The sequence below is a fragment of the Sinocyclocheilus anshuiensis genome, unplaced genomic scaffold, assembly GCF_001515605.1.
Source record: "Sinocyclocheilus anshuiensis isolate Anshui unplaced genomic scaffold, SAMN03320099.WGS_v1.1 scaffold1154, whole genome shotgun sequence".
Lineage (NCBI taxonomy): Eukaryota > Metazoa > Chordata > Actinopteri > Cypriniformes > Cyprinidae > Sinocyclocheilus > Sinocyclocheilus anshuiensis.
Genome location: NW_015542345.1, coordinates 3445905 through 3458896, shown reverse-complemented (window position 1 = coordinate 3458896; position 12992 = coordinate 3445905). Strand labels below are relative to the sequence as shown.

The 12992-nt window shown below is 41.0% G+C and overlaps 1 protein-coding gene across 2 annotated transcripts in view; it reads right to left on the bottom strand.

The window, feature by feature from the left end:
• Positions 1-6624: 6624 nt before the first annotated feature.
• LOC107691354 (PR domain zinc finger protein 2-like) overlaps positions 6625-12992 on the bottom strand; it is a 20769-nt gene continuing 14401 nt past the window's right edge. For both annotated transcript variants that reach the window (XM_016489920.1, XM_016489919.1), the window contains exons 7-8: positions 7553-12171; positions 6625-7455 (exon numbers count right to left, since the gene is read on the bottom strand). In XM_016489920.1, coding sequence (XP_016345406.1) covers positions 7429-7455; positions 7553-12171 — 4646 coding nt within the window. In that variant the 3' untranslated portion in view covers positions 6625-7428. The remainder of the gene's footprint in view (positions 7456-7552; positions 12172-12992) is intronic.

Below are 12992 nucleotides of genomic sequence, written 5' to 3'. Positions count from 1 at the left end.
AAAACATTTTAGGTTGTATTTTAGCAATACTGTGAGTTGCTTTGGAAAGAAAGCATTAATCAAAAACACAAAGACAAATATATATCTAATCTAAGCTCAGAATGGACCATCTTCACTGTCTGATATTCTCCAGGGTTGCTGTTATAGATGCATGCTTTTCAAACTCTGTCCCAGAGGAACTGGGTAATCACGTGTTTTTCAACGGTGACTCGGCAGTATGGCTTATCTCTGCTAATTGGCATGTTAATGTGTAGAGACATGAAATTAAGCATCAAATTAAAATCTGTTTGGATTGTCATTACCACTAATATCTCGGTCATTTACAAACTGCTGTTTGAGTAATTGCATCCTGCTGCAAGTCTCCTTAATTCAATTGCTCCACCGACATCTAAACTGTAACTTTGACGTGAGAAAAAAATCTGCTATAAGGTAATATAAAATATTGATATAGACCTGAGATGTCTGTGAAAGCATTGTAGAAGTACATTTCATCATAAAGCAATCATCACCTAAGAGAATGTTAAATGTAATTTTAAAACAGTACAATAATTCCTTGACAGTATAATTCCTTCATAAATATTGCAGTCCTAAGCACTGAATTATAAAAAATACAAAAAAAGTACTATAAATAGAGGGACATTTTAAATCACACTGTTTTATAAATAAAATACATCACAATATGTGAATATTATTTAAGAATTTTCATATTTTCATGTAGTCCGTTTATATTTCAGCACATAAATAACACCTTACAGTGTATGTATATTAAATAACAGATTTTATGCAAATAAATTAAAGATTTGATATATTATGTATATTAAATCTATATTAATTTTGAATATGTTACATGCGTTTCATTCCAAGTTGTTAATTTGTCACTTGTTTCCATCTGTGGTCGTTCTAAATTAAGACGAGGATTGGAAATATTTTGGTACGCTTTTACAAGCCAATACCTCACGAAACCTGTATAAAGTCATTAAATGCAGAAGTACAACTTGTGAGACAGAAATTATGAAGCGACACCTACTTAAAGCACTGGAAGTTTTTTTTTTTTTGTAAGACAAAATTCATAATTCATCAATGCTTAGGAGTACAATATTTATGAAGCTGTCAAGGAATTAATGCACTGTTACAGAATTGCACTGGAGAGGTTTACTCTACCCTGAAAAATCTGAGTTAGTTGCTCAACATAACTTTCATGTTCCTCTTTCAGCCCCAGCTCTCATTACTGACTTATTAAGATCACTACATTCATAAGTAAGATGAGGCACACACACCCGCAGACACATTTCTTGACTGTGTGCAGCTCATTAGCGGGCTGAAAGCAGCAGGGAAGAAAAGCTGGTTTTCTCTCTGCATGCTGGGTGCCTAAACCAAGAGATCAGGATTTGTAGTGGACCAGCAGAGCTTTCACAGACCATATGCAAGCACTCAGCCGAGACTTGATATTTACCACCCCAAGGCCTGCAAATTGACCTAACCTTGCAATGCACGTGTTTTTCAGACCCGACGTGACAGATCTCAGGTACTTACTAGCTTGCATCAGCTGTCCTTGGCGGCCGAAGACCTGGGAAAAGGTGGTGGGAGTACAGGTGAGAGTGTCCTCCATGGTCGGGATGTCCCACTAGGCTTGACGGGCAAGTCTCTGAATGACACGCCACGCAGAAAAGCACCGGTTTGTCGTCCGTCCCCTTTGAGAACAGCAGCTGGAGCAACGTTGCAGCTGTGTAAGAATAGCACAGAGGTTTCTGCTTGGGATGGAGAGAAATAGCCTCACTCACATGCAAGATAATGAGAGTGTGTCTGTGTGTGCGTCAAGGAGAATGAGTGCGAGTGTGTGCAGAGAGCGAGCTTGAAAGAGAGAGAGAATCAGAGCAATGATGTCTTGCCTTTTCCTGCTGCTCTATGATCATGTGTTGAGGTTGTGCCTCGCTGGCGGGTTTCTCCAGCCTGAGCACAGCGGTCTGAAGCTCCTGGTCCAGCGTACGTTGTCCTGCTGACTGAGTGAGAAGCCTTCGGTTCCCCCAGGCTCAGGGTGGACTGGCGTTTGTTGTGCTCTGATCGGGTACGTGTGCCCTCTTCTCTCCTCCCTATGCCTCGGCGCTACCCCTCCCTTTCATTGCCTTCTCTCTCCCTTCAACTCGACGATCCGTTTCGTAAGAAGCACTGCTGCAGGGAAAAATTTTTTTTTTGCAACTCTTGCAGCTCTGCTTTTTAATTCCTCCCCCTGTGGAGGAGAGAAGAGAGGTTGAAAAGGAAAGTTCATTTTGGGTAACTCACCCGACGGTGGTAGAATGTCCGTTTGCATACAATGAGAAATATTAATAAGGGGGATCTTGGGATGTATTGACCTACAGTGACCCCAAAAATGTATTTGTACATATAAAACTGTATGAATGTCTGCATTGTGTAACAAAATATATAATATATCCAGTAAAATTACCTTGAGACTGGTAGTTTAAATCAATAAATGGGGAAAAAGGCAAAAAAAAAGTAAGGTTAGAGAAAAAGTATAGCAGCATTATTTATTTGCAGACGCAACTCGGTTTGATATTTGATGCAACAACATTGTCATTTCTAAGTGTCTTCATTGTCACGATTAAATTGCTAATCACATTTTCCAATATTCAACCAATCCATCTAAATTTTGATCTTTAGAATATATATATATATATATATATACACACACACACACACACACACACACACACACACATAAATACGCCCGTAGTTTTAACGTGATGTAGTTACATGTACTTACTATAACAATAACAGTAATGATAAGCAATTAACCTTAAACCAAACAAGCTTAACTCTAGTGCTTAGTAATCATTTGTGTAATTACACTGTAACATCACCTCAAAATAAAGTGTTACCTTCAGTTTCCTTTGTGACAAATTATTCATCCAAAATAGCTGTTAAAAACCCCATCTAGCTGCATTTCAGGATAAAGAAAGAAATTATTGCTACAAAGGCCCGTTTCATTCTTCTACAAACTTTGTCGGGAATCACTTCAGCATTCATTTTTAGGCGTTTCCCCATTCGTCAGATGGATTCGTCCAATGGAAGTTTTGTGTCATAAGGCACGTTACCATTACAAATTTGCGCAAAACTTTGGCGATATTTTATAAATGTCGATAAAAAAGTATTGCGAAATGACGGCGTTTCCATTAACCAATGTTATGAGACTTAAACGTAACCTTTTGCCTCTCGCGATAAGTCATGGCAACGGATTTTGGTGGGATTTTGGCTATATTTATTCAAAGGAGGCTTTTGCGTGTATCTTTACACAAGCAGCAAATAGAGCCGCGTCAGAAACGTGCGTGGCGCGGCTGGAATAAACCATAGCCTGTATAAAAACATAAACACACGCACTGAGTGGCCATAGTACATTGAAGAATGATCATATTACTTTTTACATACGCCATGTGACCTGTAAATGCGAAAAAGCCGTTTCCATTGCAGTTTTGCGAATTATTCCTTTTTCGCATTGCCCGAAAAACCACCTCATGCGAGCGTAAAAACTTTTTTGCGATATATGGGCGTTTTTGCGAAATTGACGCGTTTCCATTAGGCGTATTTTCAATTCGCAATTTCAATTTGCGCAATTTGAAGGGTAATGGAAACGCGCCTATAGTCAGGACTGTGATGTTGAATCCGCTCTCTGGCAAAAGAACATGGAAGATCTGCAAGTGCAGTCATATTGTCGTGTTTTAAAAGAAAACATGGTCAACCTGGTATTATGTAACATCCAGCTACATCAGCTAGTCATGAAGTTGAAAGGTTACTGGTTTACAGTGAGTTTCACAGCTTTCAGCTGACAGACAAGGCAGATGCCAAGTGGCTGGAGCGAGTTGGAATTAATTCCCTCTGTCTAACTGAAGGTTCACTCAAATCAAATTCTATTTGAACGTGAACTGAGCAGTGTTGCCAACTGCTTTCAATTGAAAGTAGCTAAAACTGGTAGCTAAATGTCACTAGATGACATCACAATGGCAAATTCACTGATCTATATAAAGATGAACGTAGATCAGTGGGCAAGATGAGAACTTAGATAAGGTTTGTCCAAGAAGTTGCTATATTTGTCCCTAAACTTTTGAAAAAAGTCTCAAAAGGGGCGGGGAAGTCGCTAAATCTAGCTACAAAGTAGCTAAATTGGCAACACTGGAACTGAGGAGACATGCAGATAGTAAGCCGTCAGCTGCGAAGGGTAGAGCTGTTCTTCCTATGCACTCCCCTGCCAAAAGAGCTCACTCTCTCTCTCTGCCGTGGATTGTGCTCTCTCCTTCTCACTCCTCTGCTCCCTTCAGAGGCAGAAAGGTATTTGATAACGCACATTGACACAAACATCTTCAGCCTACCTAGTTACGTAAGCTAACAATATTTAATGGTCTCTGAACATAGAGATAAAGTAATGTTTTGCAGCAATACAGAGAGTAATAAAACTAGTAGCAGGTCTGAGGTTAAAACTGAACAAAGAATCCAGACCATTTATATAATTAACACAAGCTCCTGGTCTTGATGCAATTTATTGGTGCATAAGATGTCAAAGAAGAGCGTTTAAATAAAAATCTTGCTCTTCTTCTGAAATGTCTCTTTTTTTGCAAACAAACTCCAACATTTAGGCATGGTTTTTAGCAAACTTGCACTGATTTCATAATCTAATCAATTCCTTTTTTTTTTTAATGATTCCCAAAGGATTGCAAATGACAAACTTTTTGAGGTATTTAGAAGGAACCTGATGTATAATAAATGTTAATAATAAAAGATGGTTCTTGTAAAATTAGAATAAAATCACATTTCTTGTGTGTAACACCCATATGCATATCTTAGCTTCACTTCCTCATCTTAATGTACTGCATCGACCAACTCGGAAGCTGCATGGGGCTGCATTTTTATGACTAGGGCTATGCCACCTTGCACAGCAATCAGGATTAAGTGTGAGGATATGTCATCCTGTCAAGCAGAGCACAGCATCATGCACCTCTTCTCTCCCATGCACAGCATGGAGGAACCATAAACCACAGCACTGGCCAATAGAGGAACCATAAAATATGGTACCATGGCATGGGGGAAACATAAATGTGCTTTCCCTGCCACATACAGATCTATCCTGTATAACGGAACAAACTTGCACTCAATATTCAATTCTTCATTTGAAAATTGGCAAGCCAGTCAGTTGGAAGAGTACTTACAGCTATACGAGTATTTAGTCAGGGTTAGCTAGCCTAGAAAATAACTATTTCACTCTAATGGCTTTTTTTTTTGATGGTCAAATACAAGATTCTGACAGCCACAATATAAACAAATCCTTCTGGAGAGCTCAAGCTCTCAACAGAATGGGTTGACTTTTACAAGCCAGGTGATTCAGAAAAAGCATACCTATATTGGACCTGGACAAAAAACTTAAATGCACTATTAGAAATAGGTACGCAAAAGCCTGGATTAGTCATGAATCAATGCAGACAATGAGTAGTGATGCAAGCCTAAATATTGACTACATTTGTGACAAATTAAACCGACTGGTACTGTATCTCTAGATCAGGGGTGGGCAAACGTGGCCCTTCCAGGCCACTTTCCTTCAGAGTTTAGCTCCAACCCTAATCAAACACACCTGAACCAGCTAATCATTGTCTTCAAGACTACTAGAAGGCTACAGGCAGGTGAGTCATATCAGGGTTGGATCAAATCTCTGCAGGAAAGTGGCCTGGAAGGGCCAAGTTTGCCCATCACTGCTCTAGATACTTTCTACTGTCAAACTAAAAGCTAAAATCAAATATACACTGAAAAAAAAAAAAATTTAATATACCAATTAGAACAATGCATTTTACATTTGTGAAGGTTATTATTCATAATCACAAAACACGGTCAACATTTCATTCCCAAAAATATATCAATGCAGGACAGCAAAGACATACTGCAAGATGAAAGTTCTGTAAAGAAAATGAAATATCGTTTCAAGTTCCTTGCTTAAAAAACTTTTCAAGCATTCAGATCTTGTTCAGATCCCTGTCCTCACTGTCCAGGTTGTAAAGTGGAAATGACACGGCAAAGACAGGCTTAGGAGTGAGAGGGATTATGCTGTCCAAAGGCAGAAAACGCTTCAGTTCAAAGCTTGCCAGGAGGTAGACCACTAAAAATTTGAAGTCCAGTTGATGTCCTATTAAAGCAGAGGCCTTATCCATTTTATAAAAATGAGAAACGATAAAAACAAAACATTTGTGTAATGCTTGGTGACCAAAGAAACTGAGTGCTTGCAGTGGCATCACAGCAATAACGGCTAATTGTAGTAATAATGCAACAATATTAACTTAAGTCTTAATAAACTGGAAGCACATTTCTGAGGTTGCTTCAGGCTATGGCATACATGCTTATAATATACCAGTAAAAATTAATGCCGTTTTTATGCAGTTTTCAAGCAGGTGTCATCACAAATTGTAAAATCACCTCAAACTTTGAGATATCCATAAAAGGCAAATTAGCCTAAATAAAGTGCTTTTCTTTAGAAACAAGTAACCTGATTGACCAGATCACCAATTACATAATTTGGGTTGTAATAATGGCACTTACAACTATTAATTCATTTTCATGCAAGTGCAGAAGAAAGTTTGTCATTCCCAGTTGTAGTTTTAGTGTAATTTTAATGGCCAGCAGCCCTGCTGTAGATTCTGTAGATTACAAAACATAAAAAAAAAAAAAAAAAAAAAAGAAGAAAAGATGGCTTACGGTTTTGGCTGGTTTAGGAGAAGGTCAAATACCTTTTACATACAGCAAACTATTTTCTCCTGCTCACTCTGACTGTATCAAACAGCTCAATTCATTTACTATGTCAAAATAAACAAAAACATCAACAACAAAGTAAAAACAAAAAAGCCTCTCAGATGAGAGCCTCAGTATGATAAACATTCCCTGTGAAGGACAACATTTACTTAAATATACATATATACTCTTCAAATAATTTTTCTCAGTAAAAGAGGAGCAGGTCAAAATGGAGTACAGTCATGAAGACAGGATCAGTCTAATCGTACTGTATACAGAAGCACATGCATTAGGAGACCACTGAATCTGAAAACCTCACAGATTAAACAGGGTTTATCAGTCTCATAAAGAGAAACTGTTGAATGATTGCCTCTTGCAAAACATAAACAAAACCAGAAGGTCAACATTTATAAATCAAGTAATATTATGCTTGATAGAGATTTATTTATTTATCATATTCATCAGTCCATTTTGGGGGAAGGGGCTTAAAGGCTTATTTTTAAAAGTGCACTGAGAAAATACTTCCAATGAGCCAACGCAAAACATGAGCAGGCAGATAACTCCTGGTCCCCCTAAACATTCAGGCTGTGATCAGGTTAATCCAATTTAGTTGAAAGAAGTTCCCCTTCCAGTCACTGACTAAAGCAATCCTTTGGAGACTGTGGTGTTCTACCTGGCTAGCTTCAATAGAGACTCCTGAAATAAACACATAAGAGAAAAAAAAAAATCAAACACTCCCAACTCAACATATATGCAATATTATGTTAATGCTAACAGTGAAATTCTACTTTACCTCAGACTGTCCTGGTTCATGGTTTGAGAGGTCTTCAGACTTCACTTCCAAAGGAGCTGAAGCACTAGCCATCTGTACACTGCGTGTCACTGGCCCACCTTTTCTCTCCCGCGTCCTTGTCGAAAAACGTTCCTCCTTCTTAGACGGTGTCATTTTCACAACAGACTCTTTTTTGACAACCTCCTTTTTGACAACAACCTCCTTCTTGACAACAACCTCCTTAGATCGTTGCATTTTAGATGGCGGTAGTGTCGAAGAGGCATCAGTAAGTGCAGGAGTTATGGAAGTCAGTGGCTCGTTGCTCTTTTTGCCTTTCTTAGTTTGTGGGGCCATGTTGTCTGTATTTGAGGCTAGCCTCTTTGGACGTACCTGAGGTGCTTTGCCTTTACTTGCTGGTGGAGCTTCACTCTCAACTGGCTCAGAGCTTCGGGCTCTGGTTTTCCCCAAGGGCTTTGCAATTGGTCCAGAATCTGGTTCTTGTTTGACTTCAGAGTCAGTGGCTCGACTTCGGAGACTCCTGTTTTTGTCTTGAGGCATCAGTGCTCCTTTTTTCAACTTCTTGGCAACAGGTCTTTGTGGACAGCTGCAAGCAATGTGCTTACTGAGGCTGGCTGGGTATGTGAACTCTCGGCTACAGTATGGGCATGCATGGACCTTATGAGTCTCCTCTTCCTTTACCCGGGTTGTCGGTTTCTTTATAGAGGCAACCGACTTGTTCTTCTGAGATATGGCTTTCTGGACAAGCTGGTTTTTCTTCTTATTTAGGGCTGACAACTTTGCTTTGGATGTTATATCTTGGTTAAAATTTAGCCTTTTCGGTTGACCCATTCTGCGGAAAGCATTCTGCCCAGCAGCAGCTTCTGTGGTGGTAAGAAGACCATTCGGAGACTGTTTAACAACCTGTTTAAGAGGAATGGGATTCTTCTTAGGGGTGTAGCGTCTCTTATCGCTAGCATTAGCACAAACTAATATGTGCTTATGAAGCTCAGGCATGTTGTCAAAGCTGTTTCCACATTTGGTACACCGGATCGCAGTGCTAAATGTTTGGGGGATGTTGTGTGTGGTGAAATTAGTGGCGGAGGCAACCGAGCCATCAGGTGTTCGGTTGTGGTATGGGAAAGGTGGAGGCTTATAGCTGGGGTAGTGTTGATTAATGCCAAGCCGTACATCTGGACCTTTCGGTTTACCAGCCTCAGATGCCATAATCTTTATTGTAGTGTATAGTTCTTCTGTAGGGTCCTCGTGGCCATTTTCCTCTTCTTCCACCTTCTTAGTGTCACTGTTGCGCTCCTCGGAAGAATCTTCAGAGGTAGCTCCAGCAATTGAGTCAAGAACAGCATCTTTCTCCACATTTGCGTAAGCAGGATCCGTGTAATTCTGAGGTCTGAGCTTCCCGTTTTCAACAGCAGTGTGAGTGCAACTCTGACTTGGATGTAGGTCACTTTGATGTTGCTGGAGATTGCAGAGGAAGGCAAACTCCTTTGAGCAAATAGAGCAAATATAAATTCTTCCCACCCCATGGAGAGAGGAGCGGTGCTCGAGGAGCGCAGTCGCGTTACCAAATAACTGCACGCAAAACTCACACTTAAAAGGCCACTCTGATGCATGCTCTATTATATGGCCACTGAGGTCCTTGATGGACCGAAATGGCTCTTTGCAGACATTACACACAAAACTCTTGACAAAAGTTTCCCACTCTGGTGTCTCAACCTCATCAAAACTTCTTGGTGGAGTTCCAGGTGAAGTGTTGCTACCATTTGTGGTTATATCAACCGGCCCCTCATTTTTCCCTGTATCCTCTACAACAGAGTTGTTATCAACCGCTGAACTCTTCTGGGAAGAATCCAATTCGCTGAGGAAGGTCGGTGAGGAGGGTTCCTTTTTAGGAGTTGATTGTACTGTAGAAAGAGAAGACTTTGATTTGTGTCGGCCTTCTGTTTTAATATTGAGGTCTTGAGGGAGAGTTCCTTCACAGGAATGGCTTTGGCTGGTTTTAGAAGCAGTATCCCACTCTAGGTGAGAAGAACCTGCTTGATCTGCATTTCTTAAAAACTGAGGCTTAGAATCAAGGGTTGAGCCCTCAAGTAGTGTTTCCGACTTTGAAGATGAATCTGCTGTACAATGTCTTTTTGCATCCTGAGGCAGTTGAGAAATCGCAGAGTCTAACTGCTCAGCAGTTTGGTCTGATTCATTAACAATGGAATTTAATGTATCATGGCATGATTCTGTTAAAGCAGATGAATCCGACACTTCCTCTAAACTATCACCTGCCTTGGGGGACATTTTAGGGGACAACACAGGAAAAGGGGCAGGTGATGAGGCATCTGACATCCGAAAATGCGGCGATGATAAAGTTGGAGGTGATGGGATAGTGGGTAAGACTGGAGGAGGGGGTGTAGATGATGCTATACTAGATGAAGACGGAGAGGACGGATTAATAGTCATAGGGGTCAGAGAGGGAGGAGAGGTTGATTCACAAGGAAGGCACTCTGATCCCGATCCAGGACTAGAAGGGCCGACACATGTGGCACTCTCAGAAGATGAAAGAACGTCAGGGCTTCCGAGAGCGTTGGATTCTTCGTCTCCAGGTGAGTTTAGGCCAGCATACTCATTCATTAAGACTTTCTCTAAAATGCTGGTATTGGGTTTCTTTCTTTTCACATGTGGCGTTAGTGTGGCTGAGCTTGTCTTTACTTCATGGTCAACAGGACTTTTACGGTTCACACTTAAGTCAAGCACAGCCTCTCCAGAGCCTTTGCTTATACTATCGTCTTTTTTACTGAAGAAATTCGAAAGGTCAAGTGGCTGCTGATTGCAAGAATTCCCCCCACTTCTTGAAGGAGACCAGTCTTTTCCTGTCAGGCTTACAGCGTCCCCATGATCTTTGCTGGACAAACTCAAGGAATGCATCATGCAATGGCTTTCAATCTTTGGCACCTTCAGAGAACATGAAACCCCAGTTGCAGAGCTTATGCTGTCATTTCTTTGTGCCGGGCTACTCTGTGAAGTTGTGGGAGGGGAGGCAGTTCTTCTTTTAAACTTTCCTTGGACAGCAGGCAGTGAAGTTACTGAAAGTGGAGTGGTTAATCTATGGCTATCTGTGATTAGACCTATGGCTGGTTTCTGACCATCTGGGGCCTGTAGTAGTTGTTTGAGTTTCGGAGAGAGATAAACGGATTTCTCTTTCTGAAAAGCTAACGTTTCAGTTGACTGGGAGAAAATGTTTCCTACCAACAAAGAGGACTGAGAGGAGGGGGAGGACAAGGAGGAAGAGGAGGACACCGTTTCTGTTTCCATTTTCACAGCAGGCAGCAGTGGTGGTGTAGCAGTTCGTCTTTTAGAAGCTGTCTGAGCTACGCATGAAACTTGTTTCGCTGGACAAGTCCTTGTTTCGATTTTAAAAGCGTGACTAATTTGTTTGGGACTTAGAAGCAGAGCATCAAGGCCAAACAAAGCTGCGGTGCTAGAATCAACCTCGATGACCTCACAGTTGCTCACTGTGCTTGTAGATGGGATCTTTCCATCCATGTAATGGCTGAGATTTTCAGAAATGTTGTTCGAGATATCAACCATACACTCCTCTCTCTCTCCCTCATCCTCTGTCTCCACACTGGGCACATAAATTGGTGGTGGACTGGCACTTGGTGACTCTTCCTGGAGCAAAACAGACTGCCCTTGTTCATGCTGCTGCTGTTGGGAGGAGCCATCCTGCAGGAGCATACCTCTACGACGAACACCTTTCGGCATTAGATGCCGTTCGTGGATTCTGCGCTGGTGCCTGCGCATATTGGTGTGTGTGCCGAAAGCCTTGTTACAGTACTTGCAAGGATGAAGCTCTTTTGACTCCCCATTCTCATCCAACATAAAAGGTCGGTCAGATTCAGCACCAGGCTCTGTTTTCAAACTGTCAGAGGTTTGCTGAGGTGGACCGTTCTGTGTGCTCATAACGACTGAATGGCTTGGAGAGGATGCACTGCCAGAGGTAGCAGAATCGTTGGGTGCCGTGGGACTGTGGAGCAATGCTGTTCTGCTAAGTGATCCGGGCCTATTTAAAGTTTTACTCCCGTTCTCATGTCTACGTTCATGTCTGCGCCTCCCTACCTGAGAGCCAAAGGGCTTGGCACAGTACCGGCACTTAAACGTATGAGTTTGATGGTTTGAAGTAGTGTGAATGTGAGTGTGGCGCTCCAGGCCCTGTTTGGTGGAGAAATGACGTTCGCAATGCTGACAGGGGTACGTTCCTCCTTGGGGGTCATCTTCGAAATCCCCCTCTGCCTCCAACTCAGGATTTGCTAAAGAAGATATACACCCTGTATCACACAGCGGACTCTCAGTGCTTTCGTCTGCAGGGCTGCCCGAACATAAATGTAGGAGAGACTTTTCATTCCCATCAACTGATTCTGCCTCAGAGGGGTGCTGTGGGCTCTGATTTAACTGTGGCTGCTGCAGTTGTCCATCAACCTCTGCATTTTCCTCATCCAGTCCTTCCCTCTGGTTTATCTCTGTTGTATGAGACTGGACAGGGTTTTCATTTTCCGCAGAAGAAGACTGGGATGACTGGGCTGCATTCTCCTGCTGCAACTCGGAAGGTGAAGAGGGTCTTTCCTCACTATTAAGCCCTGAATTACAAGAAAAATATAAATAAAAAATAAAAATCACTGAATTAAGTTGAAAATCATTAATCTAAAGTCATAATTCTGTTACAATATCACTGCAACTAGGACTGGAACTAATCCATTAAATTGATAGTGAAATAATTCAAAACTATTTCATTATTGTATAGTCAGGTTTGTGTGCTGTGCATAATGATGTCTCTTTACAGAAGTAAAAATAATGGAAATCACGGTGCAGGAAGAGTGCAAACCCTAAGCTGTTTCAAACATGAGAACACTTTATATTAAGTGTTTCAAACAAATCCATAAGCACAGGTTAACACGGCGTTCCATTTCTGGTGCCTGGACAGATGTGTGTGTGCTATTTAATGCGCTTAAGACATGTTTTATTCAGCACATAGCTTACATTTTATGGTTATATCCTTATCTATAATTTTTTCTAAATTTAGAAATTCAAATCAAACAAGTCTCTTGTTAAAGCACATCCACACTTTAACAGAGCACAACAGCAAAATAAAGCACAATAATTCTGACTAAAACAACTGTTGGACGTTAACTTAAGGTTTAAAATTCTACATAATCATATTTTGGTAATGCAGCAATTTTACCATTTTTATTAATAATAGTATTGTAATTATTATATATTATTTACATTTTAAACCTCTGCAAATTATACATATCATAGCCTTCACTCTGTTCTCATAACCTTCAATTTGCACACTGTTTAAACTTGGAGCAGAATGTAGAATAGGCTTGCAACGATAGACGGTGCTGACGGTGATACCGGTGTTTAGCCGCAACACCGGTTACGTCACTTGCCCACCACA